This window comes from Neoarius graeffei, chromosome 6, assembly GCF_027579695.1.
Source record: "Neoarius graeffei isolate fNeoGra1 chromosome 6, fNeoGra1.pri, whole genome shotgun sequence".
Taxonomy (NCBI): Eukaryota; Metazoa; Chordata; class Actinopteri; order Siluriformes; family Ariidae; genus Neoarius; species Neoarius graeffei.
The window spans coordinates 51,186,801-51,209,659 of record NC_083574.1 but is presented as its reverse complement, the minus strand read 5'-3'; the positions used below and the strand labels follow the sequence as shown (position 1 = coordinate 51,209,659).

General features: G+C 40.5%; 1 protein-coding gene across 1 annotated transcript; it reads right to left on the bottom strand.

The window, feature by feature from the left end:
- Positions 1-206: 206 nt before the first annotated feature.
- On the bottom strand, positions 207-18,933 carry trhr2 (thyrotropin releasing hormone receptor 2). Its single transcript, XM_060924361.1, has 3 exons — positions 18,542-18,933; positions 17,784-18,201; positions 207-956 (listed from the first exon to the last, which is right to left on the bottom strand). Exons 1-3 carry the CDS (start codon positions 18,931-18,933, stop codon positions 207-209), a joined length of 1,560 nt encoding a protein of 519 aa, XP_060780344.1.
- Positions 18,934-22,859: the final 3,926 nt, after the last annotated feature.

Sequence of the window (22,859 nt, the reverse complement as noted above, 5' to 3'; positions counted from 1 at the left end):
AGTCCACTGAAGAATGTCTCATCAGTAGGTGCAAAGACATACAGCTCTTTCAGATCTGGTTTGAAATTGACATTGATCTTGAGATTTTTTTGCTCTGTTTTTAACCACAAGCATTTTTTATCTTCAAATCAGGGAAATAGACTCTACAACTCCAAACTCTACATGATTTCTCTTGAAGATCTTTAAGAATGAAACATTAAGGGGGATTACAATGTGCTGTGGATCAATTCCTTAGAATTTTGCTCAACATGGACAAGTGCAGGCTTCATCTCATCAGAGGCTGGCACGGCTTTCTCTGCGTTAGGATGGGTAGTGTCTGGAGTCATTGTAATCATGCCATTGTTAATATTATTACAATTTTCTATATCTTTTCTAATATCAGTGCTTTGGCTATCAATCTTTTTCTCCAAGCCAGAACCATTATCTTCTTTTTTAATTCCTTTTCTTTCAGTAGCAAGGTTTGTAATATCACCTTGATCCTTGACTGTGTCAGTTTCATTTGTCTTGTCTTGTATCTTATCTATACCATTATTATCAATACCAGTCTTCACTGTAGCTGCTTTCTTTTCACCCATGGGGCTTTCCATGCTTGGCTCCTGGGTGGCAGTGCCAGAGCTGATTCTCTTGACAGTTTCCTTGGTGCCATTGCTGATGTGAGTGCTTCGAGCATCTCTAGCTATAGTGTACCCAGTCTGTAGTGAGGACAGACTACGCTGGTGACTGGTTGGCTGTTGGCACCGGTACAGGCCACGGAAGGCAGAGCGGAACTTCTGAGACATTAGGTTGTACACTACAGGATTGATAGCGCTGTTGGCGTAGATGCATGTCCTGCAGAACAGTAAGAACCAGGCGTCCAGGTATGGCGTGCTGACAAAGGAGTTGATTAGCACCAGGGTTCTGTATGGCATCCACAGCAAGGCAAAAAGAACCACCACAACAGCAAGCATCTTGGTGACCTGAAAAGAGTCAAGATGACACAGTATGGGTATGTTGATGATGACTGAGACTATAGGTGACCCAGAAAACAGTAGGTAGTGGCAAGAGTGATTTGTAATACAGCTTTTATGAGTCATTGACCACGGTCTGTACAGCTGATTGTAGACCATGTTTAGACCTTGAAGTGTTTTAGCGAAGTATAACTGCATCACCAAGTGTAAGAATACAAAGAATAAGTGCAAAGTGCCCTTTTCTTTGTCATTATACCCACTGTGAGGACCTTAGTATATTTTCAAAGTGGCAATTTTAAAGATGTACTGTAAGCTATTTGAAATTTCTTTGCACAAAAGCTTAAACGTGGGTTGCTAAGGAGGATAATAAACATCTAACTGCTCTGAGCAAATCCCAGAGACTGAAGCTACGCTTGTTGTCAAGTGTGTCTGGAGCACTGAGCGCAACTAAGTCACTCAGCTTTTTATTGTGTCAGTTTGTTTGCTGATGCTTTTGGATCTATTTTATGAACACACTGACCACTCTCTGTCCAATCTACCAGACAGAAAAAATGGGCAGAATACCTTTCAGTAGATGTAGCTGAGAGCAGACACAAAGCTCAATAGCTAACAAAGACTGCAAACAGCAGCAAACACAGCTCACATACTGCGATGTTTATACATGACAGCAATATTAGAGCCCATTCAGATTTACAGCTCAGCTCTATGTTAGTACACTGGACATTATTGCTCTTGTATAAGTAAATATTGGATAACATTTTACTTAGTGAAAATATTCATAAAACTATTAACATATCAGAATGCAATATGGTAAAACCACTTTAATAGGAACAGTTGTACACCTGCTCATTCACGCAATTATCTAATCAGCCAATTATATGGCAGCATTGCAGTGCAAAATACCATACAGATACAGATCAAGAAATTCTCAGAAAGCTTCAGGTGTTCCTATTAAAGTGTGAATTTAGCTCATTAGATTAAAGTCCAAGTTAAATTGGAAAAAGGTGAATCGAGGTATACATTTCATACGATGTTCTAAGCAGTATCTCCTGAACTCAGCACTTGGTCATAACATTAACAGCTGTATAACATCGTTACACAGTGAAGGTTGCAACAGTAATAATCATTGCACTGTTCACTGAACACTGTTCTCTGACCCTTAGGTAAAGTACATGATCTAACCCAGGGCTACCAACTTTTCGAAATTCCTTGGAGTGAGATTTTTTTTTTTTTTTGGGGGGGGGGGGGGGGTCGACGGCAAAATTTTTCCGCACACCATGCAGTAAGTGGGAATTTTGTATTCAGTTTGATATTCACTTGTCCCCCTGCATTCTGGTGTTTTGTTTGTGGGTCGTCCAGCTGGAGATGGACAATGGGGGGGTGGGGGGGTGGGGTGTTGAGATTTTGGATTTTGTAGATGTTCCTGCATTCTGGTGGATTTTTGGAGTGGCCTGCTGTGCCATACCTACATTCTTACACACCCTGACTTGCCAGGCCTTCAGCTTGTGGCCAACAAAAGCACCAAGTTTTGGCTTAAAAGCCCCCCCACTAGAAAACTACAGATGACTGCCAATGTTCCTGTAGCCCTATAGACCTGTGTTTCAGATTTAAAGGCAAGTTCATGTTTGAAAATATTTCATCAGCTAAGCCTAAACACCTTCTGAATTGAAACTAAATGTTAAGTTTTTAATAACTGTTGCAAAAAATAAGATTGTCCCTCACTGACTATTCATTATGCATTTAAGGGCTTTCCCCACCACTGGGTTCAGCAGAAGATTGGCATGGGGAAAAATATCAACAGCAAATGAACAAATAAAATGCTTAAACAGTAAGCAAAATGTGCATGTGCTACAAGAAACATTAAAATGATTAAGTTTGAACAGTATTGAAACAGGGGCGGCACGGTGGTGTAGTGGTTAGCGCTGTCGCCTCACAGCAAGAAGGTCCTGGGTTCGAGCCCCGGGGCCGGCGAGGGCCTTTCTGTGTGGAGTTTGCATGTTCTCCCCGTGTCCGCGTGGGTTTCCTCCGGGTGCTCCGGTTTCCCCCACAGTCCAAAGACATGCAGGTTAGGTTAACTGGTGACTCTAAATTGACCGTAGATGTGAATGGTTGTCTATGTGTCAGCCCTGTGATGACCTGGCGACTTGTCCAGGGTGTACCCCGCCTTTCGCCCGTAGTCAGCTGGGATAGGCTCCAGCTTGCCTGCGACCCTGTAGAAGGATAAAGCGGCTAGAGATAATGAGAAGAGAATGAGTATTGAAACACAAAAAGCTGAACCTTGGCCATAGGTGGGAATGTGCACACAAAGTTGGGCTTAAAAATTTTGGTCATACTTAAATAAGCTATATTAATATATTTCTTATTAATTTATTTCTCATCTATGTTTCTTATTAGTAATAGAGCATTCATCAGGGCCTGTTATCTGACAAATATTCTCTACCTGTCTTGCCCTCTTTGAAACCCTGTCTCCTCAGTATATTGCTCTCTGTCTTTTTTTTTTAATTATTCACAAGTTCAAGTTCTTTGATATTACAGGTGACCATGCTTTATTTACTTTAACTGAGCAATTACATACATCATAAATAATTAAAAATAAATACCCTGTAAATAAACAATAGGTATGGTGGCTAATGGCTCTTCTTGCATTTGTAATATTATCTCTTACTTGCTTTATTTTACAACATTTCCAGTATGGCTTCAAATAAAGTCATAAAGTATGATAACATACAGTAAACAAACTAAAAATGCGCCTTAATAAACGTGTGCTAAGGAGGTGCTCTCCCGTGCTGCTTGTTGGGGAAGATAGAGGCTGTGGCACAGCAGTAGGCCTATAATGGTTTATCATGCCTAGTACACAGCTCTCAATATGGCATTAAATATTCTCACAACACTTATAGGCTAAAACGATTAAGAAACTTTATATAAGTTCATAATTACGCCAGTAACACCACACATTGGCGTGCATATGTACAAACCTGTCTGAGACACCCGTCTTCAACTCGGATACCTTCTTCTCTCTCTAAATTGATGGTAGGCAATTATCCAACTTCCAGGAAGTGCAGCATCATTAGATGCGCCACCTACCATAGGGGAGCGTGTACAGAAGGGAACACCTCTCTGCCTGTTTAGCCGTGCATAAGGCGTAATTGATCAATCGCAAGTGGTTGGCGCGACGCAATGGGTAGCCTAGATCAGATAAACTAGATTTTTTTCTAGCGTGAGAAATCGGAGGTATGGCACGTGAGCGTGTGAAGACAATCAAATGTGTGTGTCTCACGCTCATTGCGTGAGAGTTGGCAGCCCAGTCTAACCCGGCTTATGTTCTAATAAAAGCCAGCCTGAAAAATGTCATGACGCAACCCTAAGTCAAAAGATACATGATACCAAAATGACAAGCTGTTATGTGCAGTTGTTAAAGGGCTTAGGAAAAGGTCATGATTGGGGTGTCAGTTCACTGATATTACTTGTGCATTTTTACAAATACCAAATGCCAGACATGTTAGGTAAAGCATCTTTCACAACAACCTATGTGCCTTATTCACAAAAATAAGTTTAAACATATCTACAGCATTAAATATGCTATATGTAAGAATTTGTAAGAAATTTAGTTTAAAAAGGTTAAAAAATTAACTCAAATTGTCAACAGAATGTGAAGAAATAACAGTTGTCAAATGTTATGTCAAAGACATCTATGTATCGTGTTGCAGCAATATCTACTTTAATTAGCATGCTCACCAGCTAGCCCTGAGACACAATGGACCGTTTGTCTCATAATACCACTTTCTGCCTCAGGAGGCAATATTGAGTCATTGTAGTGTTCAGTCGGCCCTCAGTCCAGCATGAGACCATGAAGAATTCAGTCAGGGGAATCAAGGGAACTGCTTTCTAAACTCATATAACAGTGGCTGTGATGTGATCTGGAGAGCCGTATCAAGTTCAAGACAGTCACTAACGTATGTGGAAAAAGTAGGAAGATTTGTTGCAAGGCTCTTTTTGAATTAAAGTTGCTAAAGGGGTCTGAAGAAAGTTAACATTGGCAGTGCTTTCCACCACTAGAGACTGCATTTGGCAAGTAAAGGAATGAAGTTTGATACTGAATTTGCAATGTTTCAAGTAGAACAGCTGTTAATGCTGAAGTTGGCTATTTAGAGATAGCTTATAAAGTTAGCTAATTGGATAACATTACTGACAGTGTTAATATGTTTGCTAATTTAGCTGTTTTGTGATACATGGTTCAGACCAGTTAATCCAGTATCTCACTGGGCTGCGACAGCCTGCAACTAGTTGGAGACACAACAATTACGATAAAATATGCGAATTCAGTTCTCGCACTTCAGCCAGTATCTCACTTCATGGAAACTGACTTGAGAAGGGTTTGCGACACCAGCGGCTATTTTGAGAGAAATTTTATTTTGAAACATGTTCAAAATTTCAGCGACGAAGGAGCGACACTTTGCGACTCATGCAAGGAAATTGAGAAGCCCCGCGAATGTTTCAAGACACTTTTGAAACTCTCTCGTGAATGACGTTCGCAATTTGTCACAAGCTGTCGCAGCCCAGTGAGATACTGGCTTTAGAATAGCTGTATGTGACTAACTCAATTAGCTCATCCTCTTGCTAGCTACCAAACTGAGGCAATTTTATGTGTAGCGGCTCTTTCGTGCAACTAATGACATCACAAACCATACTGAAAAACATTCCAAATGGTGTCGATATATGGTTTTGTTGTGGCTGTTCTTGCTAAAAACAGAGCTAAACAAGCTATAACAAACTATAAGCTGATGCCACACGTGAAGATTATAAGATAGCAGTGTTATCTTGGTGCTCAGAGTTTCAGCAGTTTGGTCAAATTTTGTGTCTTCTTGCCCTACTGTTAGTAGTGGTCTTTTTTTATATAACTGATGACCATAAAGTTAAATTGTATGAACCCAATAGTGTATCAACTAGAAAATATTCAGTGAGTGATAATTCTATAAGGGTGGTGGTGATGTGATGTGTTTGGAGGGAGAGGGACAGGAGGAACTGTGCATTTCCTCATTTCTTACAATAGGGGTGGACACCCCAATTTTCTAGTGATATACTGCCCTCAATTTGTTTGGAATGTGGCGTATGAATTTGACAGGTGGCCGATTCTTACATATTGCACCTTTAACAGTTTATGAAAATTTTACATTTTAATGCTCCATGACATTTGCTCAACCCTGTTACCTGAAGACAATCACCTTTATGAAATGATTGAAAAATTCCACATAAATTACATACGCAATAGGATGTTGCATTATTTGAATTACTGAACATCATGGGAAGAAGAAAATTAACTCCGATTTTTTTTCCGCAGTGATATTGTGATATTGACTAACAAGGTTACTTTGAACATTCAACATTTCTACCAAAATAATACAGTAGATTGACAATAAATTACTAATTAACAAAATAAATTTTCATTAAATCATTAGAATGTCCTTAATGTCCTCATAGTTAAAGCGAGACGGCCTTTTGATTTCATTAAATCGGTGAAATTTAGTTCCCTCTGAAATTTGGTCATTGTGATATATGTTTATTTCTGTAATATCTCAGAAAATATCAGGCCATTCTGTGGCTGGGAATTTAGCTAATTTGAGGGGATCCCCTAGCAAATAATGTGCATGAAATTGCGCACTTCACGCAGTCAAGCAGACAGAGAAGTCCGTGTGCACATGCGCAGGTTTACCTTGACCGTGCACTGACAGTTACATCATTTTGTCGCGAAATGAACAGCTGATCACACTGAGGTGCTCGCTGACTACCAATATTTATTAGTTTGGTCCTGCATTTCCTTTCCTTCACAACATAATGTTTTTTCTTCTTGCTTTCTGTTACTGTAGTCGGTCTTTCATGTTTCATTCACACACTCACGTCCTCCATTTTTTTTTCCTGTTTCAAATTTGTATCCCACAATGCCTTGCGCGAACGGGGAAAGCCCACCACATGATGCATGACGTAGTATCTTGAATTGGGTCATGGGGAAACAAGGAAAAATAGCCGAGAATTTAGGGCCACATGGCTCTAAATTCATTAATTGTTCTATTAGAAAAAAACTAATAAAATTGGAAATCTGTGATTTGAATTCAGTAGCGTTTGGTCCACTAAACAAAAATAATTGGGTTTCAGGGAAAATTCTTTTTATGACCTATACTTGAAAAATCTGAAAGGCAGTCTACGTTTAACTGTATTTTACATATTTGCTAATTCTGTGCTAAAGCTCAATCATGTCACTTTCAACCCTGGTACCTATTTAACAGCAAAAAGCAAGACAGGTGCTTGAGGTAGGTTTGTGAATCGTTAAATACATGTTTTCCTAGATATAATGTTGAAATGCTATAATAAAAAGTTTAATTTTTTAAAAGATGCAAGGGGCAACAATCGTGGAATCATTCATGAACACTAATTGAAAGTAAAGTGAAATTTTATCCACAAGTAATTTCTTTATAATCCTGTGCCTGAGAGGTGAATTATTTCATCATTCATCATTGGCAGATTCATGTATACATAATTATTCCACATTGCAAGGTGAAAGTTTATGGCTAAGAAAGTAAAACAGACAGAGAGGTTAAGTGAGTGAGGGAGAGAGAGAGACAATAGCACATTGTCATACTGCTTGTGGCTTTGTGGCCATGGTGACAGTTAGGAGATAGGCAGTGTGTAACCTCAGGGAGAGGGCTGTAATAGAATCACCATCAGACGTCACTGTTCTCTCATTTTAGTTGACCATTTTCAGTAAAGAATGAAGCCTTCGTCTGCCCTCTTATTTCCTTTGTTTTTCTTAATAACACACACTTTCAACTGAATTGCTTTACTGTCAGAACACAGCCTCCCTTTTTTTCTTTTTTTTTAAGTGTCACAGGATTAAATTAAATAGAAAAATACCCTGGAGTACAGAAAATGTCAAACAAACACTACAGATCTCTTGACTGATGTCAATAAAATGGATCTTGCAAGGCTAATTACTATTTGTCATCCTACACTACAAATAGACTGAGAACTGGTGAGCGAGACCTTCGACAGTCGTGACAAATTCTCAGCACATTTTAATTGAAGCGGCATGAGATTGGGAGGAGCTCCATTAATTATCACAGTGCCAGATAATGAGTGTGACTAGCAATGGCATTTACAAATACCTCTGGTTACTGTGATTCCTCATCAGCCAGAATCAAGGTCTTAACATGGCACAAACAAAGCAGCCTGCTGCTTACAATTAAGTTAAATAAAGGGGAGCTGCTGCCTTAGGAATAGTATTATCTGATTCACAGCACAGATAACTTTCCTCAAATCTGGTGATTATGCCCATCCACTGGAGCTCTATGAACATCCTGAAGCTCACTGAATTTTCTGAAATGTTGAGATAATTGTTTAATGAAAGTAGCTGGAGGTGTGGAAGAAAAGTGGGGAGAATAAAGAAGTGGGTGGGTGGGGGGGACTTATTCCTGATCTGTGACAGCAGAATCATCAGCAGCATTAAGTGTACTTCACTGAGCACCACAAATCATATTATGCAAATCATCTTCTCAAGTGGAGCCCTCTTTAATCTTTGATCTATGCCACACACCAGCAAATGAGTGTGGATACACACACACCTAAATAAGCACAAAAGTGTCATATGGGCTCATCCACTCACACAAGATCATTGGGAGTTCTAGTAACTCTTCATTTTGGTAATAGGCTGGCAGCTGATTTGGAATTCACCTCCGGTCCTGAAGAGCCTCTGTGTGTGTGTGTGTGTGTGTGTGTGGCAAGTTTTTAGCCCTTTGTGAGAACCAAAAGGAACAAGTGTCCTAATAATGATACAATACAGTATTTTCATCACAATCACATAATAGAAAAGACTTTTTACAAACATTTTTTAACTTTTGTAACTTGCATTTGTAACATTAAAGGGACCAAAATATTCCTTTTGGTTATTTCATTTCATTTCATTTGACTTATACTGCGCCTTTTACATAAAAATGATCAAAGGCGCATTACAAAATAGTAGTTAAAAAATTTAAAATCTAAAATGAATAAACATCATAACGTAAATAAAAATAAACATTTATAACTGTATATAAGGTAAGGGTTGAGATTAGAAAAACCAACAAGTACGGAGGGGAGAGCAGGAAGACTTGGGACAGTTTGTCTCATCTCATCTCATCATCTCTAGCCGCTTTATCCTTCTACAGGGTCGCAGGCGAGCTGGAGCCTATCCCAGCTGACTACGGGCGAAAGGCGGGGTACACCCTGGACAAGTCGCCAGGTCATCACAGGGCTGACACATAGACACAGACAACCATTCACACTCACATTCACACCTACGGTCAATTTAGAGTCACCAGTTAACCTAACCTGCATGTCTTTGGACTGTGGGGGAAACCGGAGCACCCGGAGGAAACCCACGCGGACACGGGGAGAACATGCAAACTCCACACAGAAAGGCCCTCGCCGGCCCCGGGGCTCGAACCCAGGACCTTCTTGCTGTGAGGCGACAGCGCTAACCACTACACCACCGTGCCGCCGGGACAGTTTGTATTCTCATAAATTAATTTCAACCAATCAGGTTTTAGGTGACATAAGAAGTTAGATGTTGCCCCAGAGTAACCTACTTCCTTTGGAGCCACGAAGCTGGACACTGCAGTAAGGTCTGTGCAGTTAAATATTTTTATTAACCAAAACTTGTATTTTCTACTTTGCAATTCACCTCCATTCTATGGTGTAATGTACGCTGGTGAATTCAGGATTTCTTAGGAATTAAAGTCTGTAGCCTAGTTACCAGATATAGTATTATTTATTAAACTTAAATTATGGGGAAAAACATTTAAGGATTTTTTCTTCTTTTCAAAATGGCCAATGGGAAGAGTTGGGACAGTTCATGTTTCAGGTTTTTTTTCTTGTGGTTTGCAAAAATAAAATTGTTTAAAAATTGTTGTTTAAAATGTGTGAGTGTACCTGCATGAGGATTAAACTTATTTTATTCCTTTTTGAGAATGGAACTGTTTTGCCTTGTCAGGTTTTGGGTAAACTGACATTTTTCTATCGCTGTACCAGCACTGTGTGTTCATACAGTTCATATGGTACAAGTTTTGATAATAAATAAAAATTAAACATGTAGGCCTAGGTATTTTATTTTTGTTCCATATCTCCCAACATAATCTCTCATATCTCCCCTCAATGTCTTATGTCTCCCCACAAAAAATAATGACAGAAAAAGTAAAGGCTGAAGGCCAGTATATGTGACAAGATGAGAAACTAATGTTGTGGCAAGAGGGTATAGTAAATACTCTCTAATGCAATACGAATGTGACTGCTACCTGCAAAGAATTTCATACAATCTACAAAAGCTGAAAACTTGTCCCAAGTCTCCCCATTATTTCCTACAGCACGTTTTTGTATGTGAGCTGTTTTTGCTTGAGAAATTGGCTGCAAAGCCAAGGAAATACAGTGGTGTTTGAAAGTTTGTGAACCCTTTAGAATTTTCTATATTTCTGCATAAATATAACCTAAAACATCATCAGATTTTCACACAAGTCCTAAAAGTAGATAAAGAGAACCCAGTTAAACAAATGAGACAAAAATATTATACTTGGTCATTTATTTATTGAGAAAAATGATCCAATATTACATATCTATGAGTGGCAAAAGTATGTGAACCTCGAGGATTAGCAGTTAATTTGAAGATGAAATTATAGTCAGGTGTTTTCAATCAATGGGATGACAATCAGGTGTGAGTGGGCACCCTGTTTTATTTAAAGAACAGGGATCTATCAAAGTCTGATCTTCACAACACGTTTGTGGAAGTGTATCATGGCACAAACAAAGAAGATTTCTGAGAACCTCAGAAAAAGCGTTGTTGATGCTCATCAGGCTGGAAAAGGTTACAAAACCATCTCTAAAGAGTTTGGACTCCACCAATCCACAGTCAGACAGAATGTGTACAAATGGAGGAAATTCAAGACCATTGTTACCCTCCCAAGGAGTGGTCGACCAACAAAGATCACTCCAAGAGCAAGGCGTGTAATCATCAGCGAGGTCACAAAGGACCCCAGGGTAACTTCTAAGCAACTGAAGGCCTATCTCACATTGGCTAACGTTAACATTCATGAGTCCACCATTAGTAAAACACTGAACAACAATGGTGTGCATGGCAGGGTTGCAAGGAGAAAGCCACTGCTCTCCAAAAAGAACATTGCTGCTCATCTGCAGTTTGCTAAAGATCATGTGGACAGCCCAGAAGGCTATTGGAAAACTGTTCTGTGGACGGATGAGACCAAAATAGAACTTTTTGGTTTAAATGAGAAATGTTATGTTTGGAGAAAGGAAAACACTGCATTCCAGCATAAGAACCTTATCCCATCTGTGAAACATGCTGGTGGTAGTATCATGGTTTGGGCCTGTTTTGCTGCATTTGGGCCAGGACGGCTTCCCATCATTGATGGAACAATGAATTCTGAATTATACCAGCGAATTCTAAAGGAAAGTGTCAGGACATCTGTCCATGAACTGAATCTCAAGAGAAGTTGGGTCATGCAGCAGAACAACGACCCTAAGCACACAAGTCGTTCTACCAAAGAATGGTTAAAGAAGAATAAAGTTAATGACTTGGAATGGCCAAGTCAAAGTCCTGGCCTTAATCCAATCGAAATGTTGTGGAAGGACCTGAAGCGAGCAGTTCATGTGAGTTGAACCATGAGTTGAAGCACCAACAGCCCAGAGTTGAAGCTGTTCTGTACGGAGGAATGGGCTAAAATTCCTCCAAGCCAGTGTGCAGGACTGATCAACAATTACCGGAAATGTTTAGTTGCAGTTATTGCTGCACAACGGGGTCACACCAGATACTGAAAGCAAAGGTTCACATACTTTTGCCACTCACAGATAGGTAATATTGGATCATTTTCCTCAATAAATAAATGACCAAGTATAATATTTTTGTCTCATTTGTTTAACCGAGTTCTCTTTATCTACTTTCAGGACTTGTGTGAAAATCTGATGATGTTTTAGGTCATATTTAAGCAGAAATATAGAAAATTCTAAAGGGTTCACAAACTTTCAAGCACCACTGTAAATGTTTAAAGGTTCTGACTTGCAAAGTTGAATTCTGGGCAAAAATGTTCTATTTCTATTGCTGTTGGAGTTTCAAGATATTTCACTGCTGCACACAGCATGTATCCTATGTGTGAATGTTTTGCCGAGATAAAATGTGTCCCGCATTTTACAATTTCAGAGATTGACGAAGAAAGTGAACAACAATATCACGTGACCACTGTGGGGCATTTGACCTACTTTTAACCAAAACAAGTCGGCATGGGCAAACATGGTGAACTCCGCTCTTCCGCCAGGTAAAAGCCAGCGGAAAAGAAAAGGAAAGTCTGCCTCGTGAGTGCAAATGCAAGATAGAGCAAGGTTAGAGGACATGTCATTTTTCTGGACAGATAACTAAATCATTCTAGCTAGCGCTTAGTTATCTTAGCCTTAGAATGCATGGGCTCGAATCCATGGTAGTGAGTATGGAGTTATACACCTAATGTTTTGATCTTACAAAGAAAGAAACGACAAACACAAAAGCAGTAACTGAGAAAAGATATATTCTTCTTTAGTTTCACAGATCTATTTGCGAATGTCAACCAAAAATTACATACCTGCAACTTAAAACTCTCCGAGGTTGATACAGAGTCACGATGTTTTCAGTGTGTCACCATCTTGGTGTGACCCAGTTCCATAGTTATGCTAATTAGTTAAAGCTCCTCACATTTGGCTATTGCTGGGTTTCAGTCACGTGACTTTTTTGCAGTTTTACTGGAAATTAAATAGCTGGTGGTCTAAACGGCTGCTGTAGTGCAAACAACTAGCGATAACTTATCAGGGTATGCTTATAATCTAGAAGCCACTGCTCGCTTTAGATATATTCAAAAGATTACTATGTGCAATGGAATAGACCTCTACAGTCTGGGAAAGAAGGATTTGTCATACAATCTCGAAAACTACCCTTCAGTCGAGTTCCCTGACATCTCCGACTATCTGGTGTTGCAGACGTCCTTCTACACTGTAAAACAGATGAAAGTGTTGAAGAGTATGGAGGCTTGCAACTTTTTTGTATGTGGCTGGGTAAAGGACCTCAGTATCAAGTCACTGCCGAATGAATCCTGTATTGTTTTTGCCCGTGTAAGTATGGGTTTTTTTTTTAAGCTTTTCATTCGCATCTTTACAACGAAGCGCTGCAAGTTGAAATGTAAACAAACAACAGTTCACTTGATTCTGACTTGTGTTCACTCTTATCTCTCAGGTAAATCATTCAGAAAGATCATCAGAAACCCCTTTAAAAACCTGCATCTTAGTTAAACAGGACAGAGAAGTGATCACGGCGCATTGTAACTGTATGGCTGGGTAAGAATTTTGTCGCGACCTTCATGCATACGGACTGTGTGAGGAGTGAGGAGTAAACAAAGAAACAGCTGGGGACTTTAGCGCTTTGTGTCTAAAAAAAAGTACCATAAAATAACGATGCATAGCAAGAAAAGTACTTGGAAAAACACTAATGACATAGCTGAGAGGGAGATACAAACCTTTCACAAAGTGATCACTGCAAACTCGAGCATGCTTTGACTCGGCTCCCTTCGATTTCAGCGAGAGGTTCAAAAGCCACCTTTCTCAATGTCTTTTTGTGAAATCCTGTGTTCGTTCACTCTTTTTTATTAGTTCACAGAGAACCCTGAAGAAACTTTTATCAGTTTCATAATTTGAACAACCTAAAACAACACAAGCGTAAGGCATTTTTCATGCGAGCAATGTACCTTCTCTGTACAAACGCTTTGTCACCTAAGTTTTGGTAGACCACCAGCTAAAGTTTTGCATAACTAATGAGGCAGACATGACGTCACGTGAAACCCAGCAATTTCCATAGGGCCATACTGTTTACCTTAAGAGGTAGGAAAGCGGTCCCAAAACGGAGAAACGTGACCCTCAGCACATCAACATGATCACATCTCGTCCACATGATATTGTTCTTGTGAGACATAGGAAAATGCCATGCACAATAAAAAAATTTTTTTAAATTTCAGGTGACTTTGCAGTCAGTACCCTTAAGTGGATCACGCATTTTGTATAACACCTTAAATGTCCAAGGTATTTGCAAATTCATCTCTGAATCATCTGAATGATTCCACCTTTCAGAAAGGGGACTTTAATTTGTGGCTATGCTTCATGGATATTACAAACAGCATTCAATATTCCAGTATTGCTTTTAACTGAAAATTGGACAGAACTACAAAAGAAGGTATTCTCTCATGTCTATCTCCTCCTGTTAGGTTGCAATGGCTGTCGTTTTAAATTTAAGATATACAGTATAATCATGTATGGCAAAAATTTTAAACCAGCTCTGATACTTCCATTACAAGTGAGTATTCTATTCTTTTTCTCAGTAGTTTCTCAAAATCTCTATTTCTCCTTTCACAGCATGAAAAACTTAAGTTGAAAAGGCAAGAGCAAAACTGACAGTAGCCAGTCCTCTTGGAGTGAAAGAGGACAGCTTAGATCTATCCTGAACTTGCCTTGCATGGGAGCCCTGTTGTGTATTGATGTGAAAAATGAAATTGAATAAATGTCAAGAGGAGAGAAATTATGGCATCCAAAACCGCAGGTACAATCCCACACAATAATAGCTGGGAAATATCCATTTTCTCCCTAATGTCTCTCTGAAATATGCCTGCAGCCAAAAATCATATGGTCTTGGCACTGCACATAGATTAAATTGTGTCTCGTGTCCTTCTCCAGCAGGTCCCAACTGATGGTTGCATCAGCAGCAAAGGGACATATCTGTACATCATGTTGCATTTATTAACACTCTGTTAGCCTTTTATAGGATTTGAGTTTAAGCACAAGCTGGTTTGTATTTAACACCAATTACTTTCAAAGGTAACTCAACAATTTATCTATGACGATTTAACAAGCCACTACGAAAATGCTCCCGATTGAACACATTACACTCATGGCATTGTACTTCACTGCTAGTTGCTTTGCATATGCATGGTCAAAGCTGTGCATAAATATATGCATGAACATAAGCAAACATTTGTTTTGATAAGTTCCTCACTTTGCATTGAAAAGTTCATTAACACAACTCACTGCCGTGGTTTTTAATAATTTCTGCTTGTGGTTAAACATTAGATCTAATTGAAAAGGGTTTATCTTAGTTGTAGTTGCACTTTTCATGTTTAAATGGAACTGAGGGAGGATGATGCTTTTTTCAGATACTTCTAACAGAGTACAGCTGGAACCCAGGCTGATTGCCAGGGCAGAAACCAAGATAAAATAATTTGTGAGGTCCACATTGCAGAAACGTAGGCTACTTCATCATTAATTTTCCAACAGCAGTGAAGAATGTGTACTACACGAGTTTCTAATCTGTTATGTTATACTTCCATACTACTCTGACCTAGACTATTTAACTCTAATTGAGCTAAATATTTTGGTTTGGATTGTACCACCTTTCTCTTTTGCTTTGCAGTTGTGCTCATCCTCCTTTTCTGTCATGCTTCTCCTCTAAACATAATGAGCGATTAAATTTATGGTCAAATCGAAAGTGCTGCTCGAAGGTCAGTTAAGAACTAGTCATCACTGCTGATTGGGTCTTGGAATGCAGGTACTGCGTCATAGCAGGCGACATGCTGTTATTACATATGTTCAATCATCTGTGTCCAATCTTGGTGAGTGCCTTTGAAAACATTTTCTAAAGGAATGTATTGTACATTTGTAGAGTCATTAAATTACAGAGAATGTTCAGAAATAAACAGGGAGAGCTCAAGTAGTCAGTCTCTAAAGCCACACAAAATATTTGTAGCCAAGGAATATACCAACAGGCATTCCCCTTCATCCCCTGCACCTGGTGATATTTCAACTAACGCCATGTTCTGTCATAGGAAAAGCTGGGAGTGTGACAGGATGCTACAGGTAGTGACAAGTGTTGTCCTGTGTTTGCCCTTTAGGATCCCTCAGGGTACAGGCAACTACAAGACAAAGAGCTCTCTTAATGAATTTAGTACAGCGAGAGATACCACAGTATGAAATTTTGGCTGATGATTGTCATAAAACATAATTGTGATTCATGTTTAAATTTTCTCTTTTTTATGCCACTTTTATACTATAATATGAACATGTATTGCAAATATAAAAGTGTAACAGTAACTTAATAAAGCACAAACACTGAAAATAATTATGAAATTTAAAAAAATTAAAGGTAAGGCATGGCCTGGAAGCACTATGTAAGCTTTTACATAGAGAAGAATGTTTAAGGGTTCTCCCATACCCCTTTTCCACCAAATCAGTTCCAGGGCTGGTTCGGGGCCAGTGCTGGTGCTAGTTCACAACTTGTTCAACTTGCGAGCCAGCTGAGAACCAGTTTGCTTTTCCATCGCTCGCGGTGCCACGTCATTACGTCGCTGTATACGTCATTACGTCGCTGTATACGTCAGTTACGTCGCTACGTTTGCTTAAACCTTGGCACGAATATCGAAGCAAAAACAACACGGAAGAAGCAGCAACAACAACAACAATAATAATAATAATGGATGACTTCGCGTTTGGGGCGGCACGGTGGTGTAGTGGTTAGCACTGTCGCCTCACAGCAAGAAGGTCCTGGGTTTGAGCCCCGGGGCCGGCGAGGGCCTTTCTGTGTGGAGTTTGCATGTTCTCCCCGTGTCCGCGTGGGTTTCCTCCGGGTACTCCGGTTTCCCCCACAGTCCAAAGACATGCAGGTTAGGTTAACTGGTGACTCTAAATTGACCGTAGGTGTGAACGTGAATGGTTGTCTGTGTCTATGTGTCGGCCCTGTGATGACCTGGCGACTTGTCCAGGGTGTACCCCGCCTTTCGCCCGTAGTCAGCTGGGATAGGCTCCAGCTTGCCTGCGACCCTGTAGAAGGATAAAGCGGCTAGAGATAATGAGATGAGATGAGATGAGACTTCGCGTTTGTACAACTGCTGCTTCTCATCGCTTAAAAATGGAGATCTTTCGCGGTCTTGTTATTGTTGTTGGTCTTAACAACTCCGCCGCCCCCCCTCCCCCCCGCTGACGTAAGCGGTTCTTTCCTCTGGCCCAGCAGAGAGTTGGTGCTAGCCTGGAACCGTTTTTTCTGGCCCCAGAGCCAGTTCTTTGTCAGTGGAAACAGAAAACCCGATTCCAAACTAAGCACTGGCCCCGAACCAGCCCTGGAACTGCTTTGGTGGAAAAGGGGCACCAGAGGACAAACCAAAGACCCCTATTATAGTTCTATTTTCCTATATGAGTATATTAATACTCAGATACCATAAGAATAAATGTTGCAAATTGTAAACTGTCTAAACAAACATCACACAATTTTGAACTAAACGAGAATTTATGTTGCATTTTCTTATATATATATATATATATATATATATATATATATATATATATATATATATATATATATATAAAAAGAATCAATCACAGGCATGCAAGGTTCATAAAGGTTCACTATTTTCGTATTCACTGTTGCATTTTCAGATTTGCTTTTGTGATTTCAAAATTGCGTTCTAAGTATTACTATGTGGCTCAGTGGGTTAAGCCCCTGAATTACTGATTGGAGGGTTCAAGCCCCAGCACCACCAAGCTGCTGCTCTTGGGCAAGGCTCATAACCCTATTGGCTCAACCACGTCAGCCCCATGTAAAACTGGGAGAAAGATGTTCTAATTTTTACTATAAAACAATACATCAGTGGTTCAATTTAAAAAACACACACAAACAGATTAAGCTCATGTGTAACAGATTAACTGGATTCATGTCTAGATATAAAAGACACACACACACACACACACCTGCTTCCGAGATGAGAGTGCACTTTTTGGTCGTCCTTGGTGACCTCCTTTACTTGCATCTGCAGGTTCTTTGCAGCTTCTCCTGAGGGCAGGGGCTGTGAGGGTCCCTGAATCTGGTGGGTGGGACAGTGGATTCAGGTAGAGGATTCGTGCGATGAGGCCATACAGGATGATAGCTAGCAGCAGTGGGATGACGTAAAAAATGGTGAAATCGATGAGGTAGATGGGCAGGTAGAGATCACGGGAGACGCGATAGCCACACTGGGCACGTCCATCACTGTTCACTTGGATGTCCACCAGGAACAGCCAAAGCATGCAGTAGACGCAGGTGAAGGCCCACACCCCTGCAATGATGCGCTTGGCCCTGGAGACTGTACAAACCGTATGAGCCCTCATTGGGTGACAGATGGCTATGTATCTGAGGCAGGAAGAGAGAACAAGTGGAGAATAACAATTAAATTACAGCAGTTGTCTAACAGCACATTTGTTTACCTGGATAAATTCTCTCATGTTAAACTGAATAAAGAGAATGTATTAAAACCTCATTATCTGTCCAGCTCTGACCTTATACTGAATAAAGCTAATAACTCAAGACCTGTCCAAACTGAATAAATACCACAGCAGATCTGATAACTGTAACATTTGCAAAACAAAAGAGCTCTGGACCTTTGATGGCATTTGTGTTTTATTTTAGTTCAGTGCAAGTATTAAATTTTAGTGGTTACAGTGCTTTCAACTGGCACTAACTGTCTCCCTACCTCTCCACTGTGAAGGCCGTGATGGAGCAGGAAGACACGTTGATGCCCAGGTACTGGAGGTAGGTAATGCCCAGACAGCCAGCTTGCCCATACACCCAGGTGGCCATCAGGCTTTCGGAGATGTTGGGCAGCCCAGCCGCCACCAGCACCGTCAGGTCAGCCACAGCAAGGCTCACCAGGTAGCAGTTGGTGGGTGTTCGCATGTGTCGGGTGGTGAGGACCACCAGGACCACCATGATATTTCCAACAATTCCCACACCACATACCAGAACCACCAGAAACACGGACACAGTCTTATATTCCACTGATTTGGACACAGAGTCTCCCTGGCCCAGCAGGGATATGTTGGACACGGAGCTACTGTCCATCTTGGAGCTCATGTTTTCTGCCATGTTTTCTTGGCACTTGTGTAATTGTGGATACTTGAGTGGGTGTGTATTGGGTAATAGTATGAATTTCTAAGATGCAAAAATGAAATGGGAATGGGAAATAAAATATAGCAGGTAGGGAGAAAAAGGTGTGAAAAGTATAGAAGTGAATTAAAGTGTAGGTTTGGTTATGTGCTTATGTTGACTATATTAAGTGTTCTTCCATTAGTCTTGGTTAAATAGCCATATTTCCATTAGTGGCATCACATTTAATTTCTTGTATGCCTTTTTTGCTGCTTAATGCAATCGTCCATTCAAGCAATCCCCCTGAAAATAGAGATTTCAATAATCAATGGGCAAAATGCCAGTCTCCAATATCGTTAAGAGGATTTCACAGCCCTATGTTAATTGCTCAATAACTGTGCATGTCTGTCTCCTCTGGCACGAGTAGATAAATCCTATGCATATACTGTTCTGGCTCACAGCATTCTGAACCAGCGTTCATTAAAAGAGTAAAAAGTCCCTCTCTCTGTAACTACTTTTCCCCCTGTATATACACAATAAGTTCCTGGAAAAAAGGACACTCTCTAGGAGTGCAGAGCGAAAAATGTCAAAATCATAAAGTCACTGTTACAGAATGCTACAGAAACCAAGCAGTTCTTTCAAACTATTTGTACACTTCTACAGCAGTGTATACTTCAGAAGACAGGATGTTCCTATAAAGCCCTGGAAATTATGATACCAGAATCTGCTCTGTTATATGAAAAAAGAGAAAGAAAAACTTATTTTGGACTTGGTTATGTGCACTGGCAGATTGACATCTATTGCTCCTCTCAGCTGCTCCTATCTTGTCTTTTCTCTAAAATAAAAAATATACAGGGAGTGCAGAATTATTAGGCAAATGAGTATGTTGACCACATTACCCTCTCTATGCATGTTGGCCTACTCCAAGCTGCATAGGCTTGAAAGCCTCCTACCAATTAAGCATACCAGGTGATGTGCATCTCTGTAATGAAAAGGGGTGTGGTCTAATGACATCAACACCCTATATCAGGTGTGCAAAATTATTAGGCAACTTCCTTTCCTTTGGCAAAATGGGTCAGAAGAGGGATTTGACGGACTCAGAAAAGTCAAAAATAGTGACATATATTGCAAAGGGATGGAGCACTCTTAAAATTGCCCAGCTTTTGAAGCGTGACCATCGAACAATCAAGCGCTTCATTCAAAATAGTCAACAGGGTCGCAAGAAGCGCGTTGAAAAAAAAAGGCGCAAACTAACTGCCCGTGAACTGAGGAAAGTCAAGCGTGAAGCTGCCAAGATGCCACTCGCCACCAGTTTTGCCATATTTCAGAGCTGCAACATCACTGAAGTGTCAAAAAGCACAAGGTGTGCAATACTCAGGGACACGGCCAAGGTAACAAAGGCTGAAAAACGACCACCACTGAACAAGACACACAAGATGAAACGTCAAGACTGGGCCAAGAAGTATCACAAGACTGATTTTTCTAAGGTCTTATGGACAGATGAAATGAGAGTGAGTCTTGATGGGCCAGATGGATGGGCTCGTGGCTGGATCAGCAAAGGGCAGAGAGCTCCAGTCCGACTCAGACGCCAGCAAGGTGGAGGTGGGGTACTGGTATGGGCTGGTATCATCAAAGATGAGCTTGTGGGACCTTTTCGGGTTGAGGATGGTGTCAAGCTCAACTCCCAGTCCTATTGTCAGTTTTTGGAAGACACCTTCTTCAAGCAGTGGTACAGGAAGAAGTCAGCATCCTTCAAGAAAAACATGATTTTCATGCAGGACAATGCTCCATCACACGCATCCAAGTACTCCACAGCATGGCTGGCCAGAAAGGGTCTAAAGGAAGAAAGATTAATGACGTGGCCTCCTTGTTCACCTGATCTGAACCCCATAGAAAACCTGTGGTCCCTCATCAAATGTGAGATCTACAAGGAGGGGAAACAGTACACATCTCTGAACAGTGTCTGGGAGGCTGTGGTTGCTGCTGCACGCAATGTTGATCGCAAACAGATCAAAACACTGACCGAATCCATGGATGGCAGGCTTTTGAGTGTCCTTGTAAAGAAAGGCGGCTATATTAGTCACTGATTTGTTTTTTGTTGTTGTTGTTTTTGAATGCCAGCAATGTATATTAGTGAATGTTGAGTTGTTATATTGGTTTCCCTGGTGAAAATAAATGAGTGAAATGGGTATATGTTTGTTTTTTGTTAAGTTGCCTAATAATTATGCACAGTTATAGTCACCTGCACACACAGATATCCTCCTAAGATAGCTAAAACTAAGAAAGCCCTACTCCAACTTCCAAAAATACTCAGCTTTGATATTTATGAGTCTTTTGGGTTCATCAAGAACATAGTTGTTTTTCAATAATAAAACTAATCCTCAAAAATACAACTTGCCTAATAATTCTGCACTCCCTGTATTAAAAAAAAAAGATAATAAAAAGTCATTCAACCCAAATCCCTGTGGATTTGTGTAATTATCTTTCAGCCCTGTGCACTGTTACAAACTGCAAGACTAAGGCTGGAGTTGTTTTGTTTGTTTGTTTGTTTGTTTGTTTGTTTGTTTGTTTTTGACATTTCACTACACTAATTACAACCCCAAATGAGGAAAAAGTTGGGACGGTATGGAAAATGCAAGCAAATAAAGTGATTTTTAAATTTACTTTGACTTGTACTTCATTGTAGACAGTATAAACCCAAGATATTTTGTTTTGTCTGGTCAACTTCATTTCATTTCTTTATATACATTCATTCCTGCATTTCAGGCCTGCAACACATTCCAAAAAAAGTTGGGACGGGGCAATTTATGGTTAGTAATGAGGTAAAACAATTGTATAAAAATTATGTGATTTGGAACAGGTGATGTCAATAAGTGATTGTAATCATTACTTGGTACAAAATCAGGATCTAGGAAGGCCAAAGGCACAAGCCTAAGCTGAACACCTGTGATCTCTGATCTCTCAGATGGCACTGCATCAAGAACAGTCATTCATCTATAGCTGATGTACCCACATGGGCTTGGGATTACTTTGGCAAACCTTTGTCAAGCACTAAAATACAGAGTTACATCCACAAACTCCAGTTAAAACTTTACTGTGCAAAAAGAAAGCCTTTTGTTAACTGTGTCCAGAAGCGCCGTCCACTTCTCTGCCCTCAGAAGTATCTGGGACTATCACACAGTGGAAACATGTATTGTGGTCAGACAAATCAGTATTCCAGGTCTTTTTTGGAAGAAATGGACGCCATGTCCTCTGAACCAAAGACAAAAGGTACCATCCAGACTGTTACCAGCAACAAATCCAAAAGCCAGGGTCTGTCATGGTATGGGTTTGCTAAAAGAAAATAAAGGTTCGCAACACTGTTATATGCTCCCATTTTTATTTTTAATAGCATGACGTTTCGGGGCGGCACGGTGGTGTAGTGGTTAGCGCTGTCGCCTCACAGCAAGAAGGTCCTGGGTTCGAGCCCCGGGGCCGGCGAGGGCCTTTCTGTGTGGAGTTTGCATGTTCTCTCCGTGTCCGCGTGGGTTTCCTCCGGGTGCTCCGGTTTCCCCCACAGTCCAAAGACATGCAGGTTAGGTTAACTGGTGACTCTAAATTGACCGTAGGTGTGAATGTGAGTGTGAATGGTTGTCTGTGTCTATGTGTCAGCCCTGTGATGACCTGGCGACTTGTCCAGGGTGTACCCCGCCTTTCGCCCGTAGTCAGCTGGGATAGGCTCCAGCTTGCCTGCGACCCTGTAGAAGGATAAAGCGGCTACAGATAATGAGATGAGATGAGCACGACGTTTCGGACGCTCAGTCCTTCATCAAGTGCAACAAAGAACAGGTGTAGAGGGTGTGGTATAAATACCTAGGAAAGGGAAGGGGGTGTGGTGTGTCATACAAAAAAAAAAAAACAAGGATATATACAGAGTGGGCACCAAA

Excerpts from the sequence above, each read along its gene's own strand:
- trhr2 (XM_060924361.1), bottom strand. The coding sequence starts at position 18,933 with ATGGCAGAAAACATGAGCTCCAAGATGGACAGTAGCTCCGTGTCCAAC. Across the intron at positions 18,202-18,541 it reads ACGGCCTTCACAGTGGAGAG|ATACATAGCCATCTGTCACC; the intron begins GTAGGGAGACAG and ends TTCCTGCCTCAG. Across the intron at positions 957-17,783 it reads CACTCTCATCTCGGAAGCAG|GTCACCAAGATGCTTGCTGT; the intron begins GTGTGTGTGTGT and ends GACTCTTTTCAG.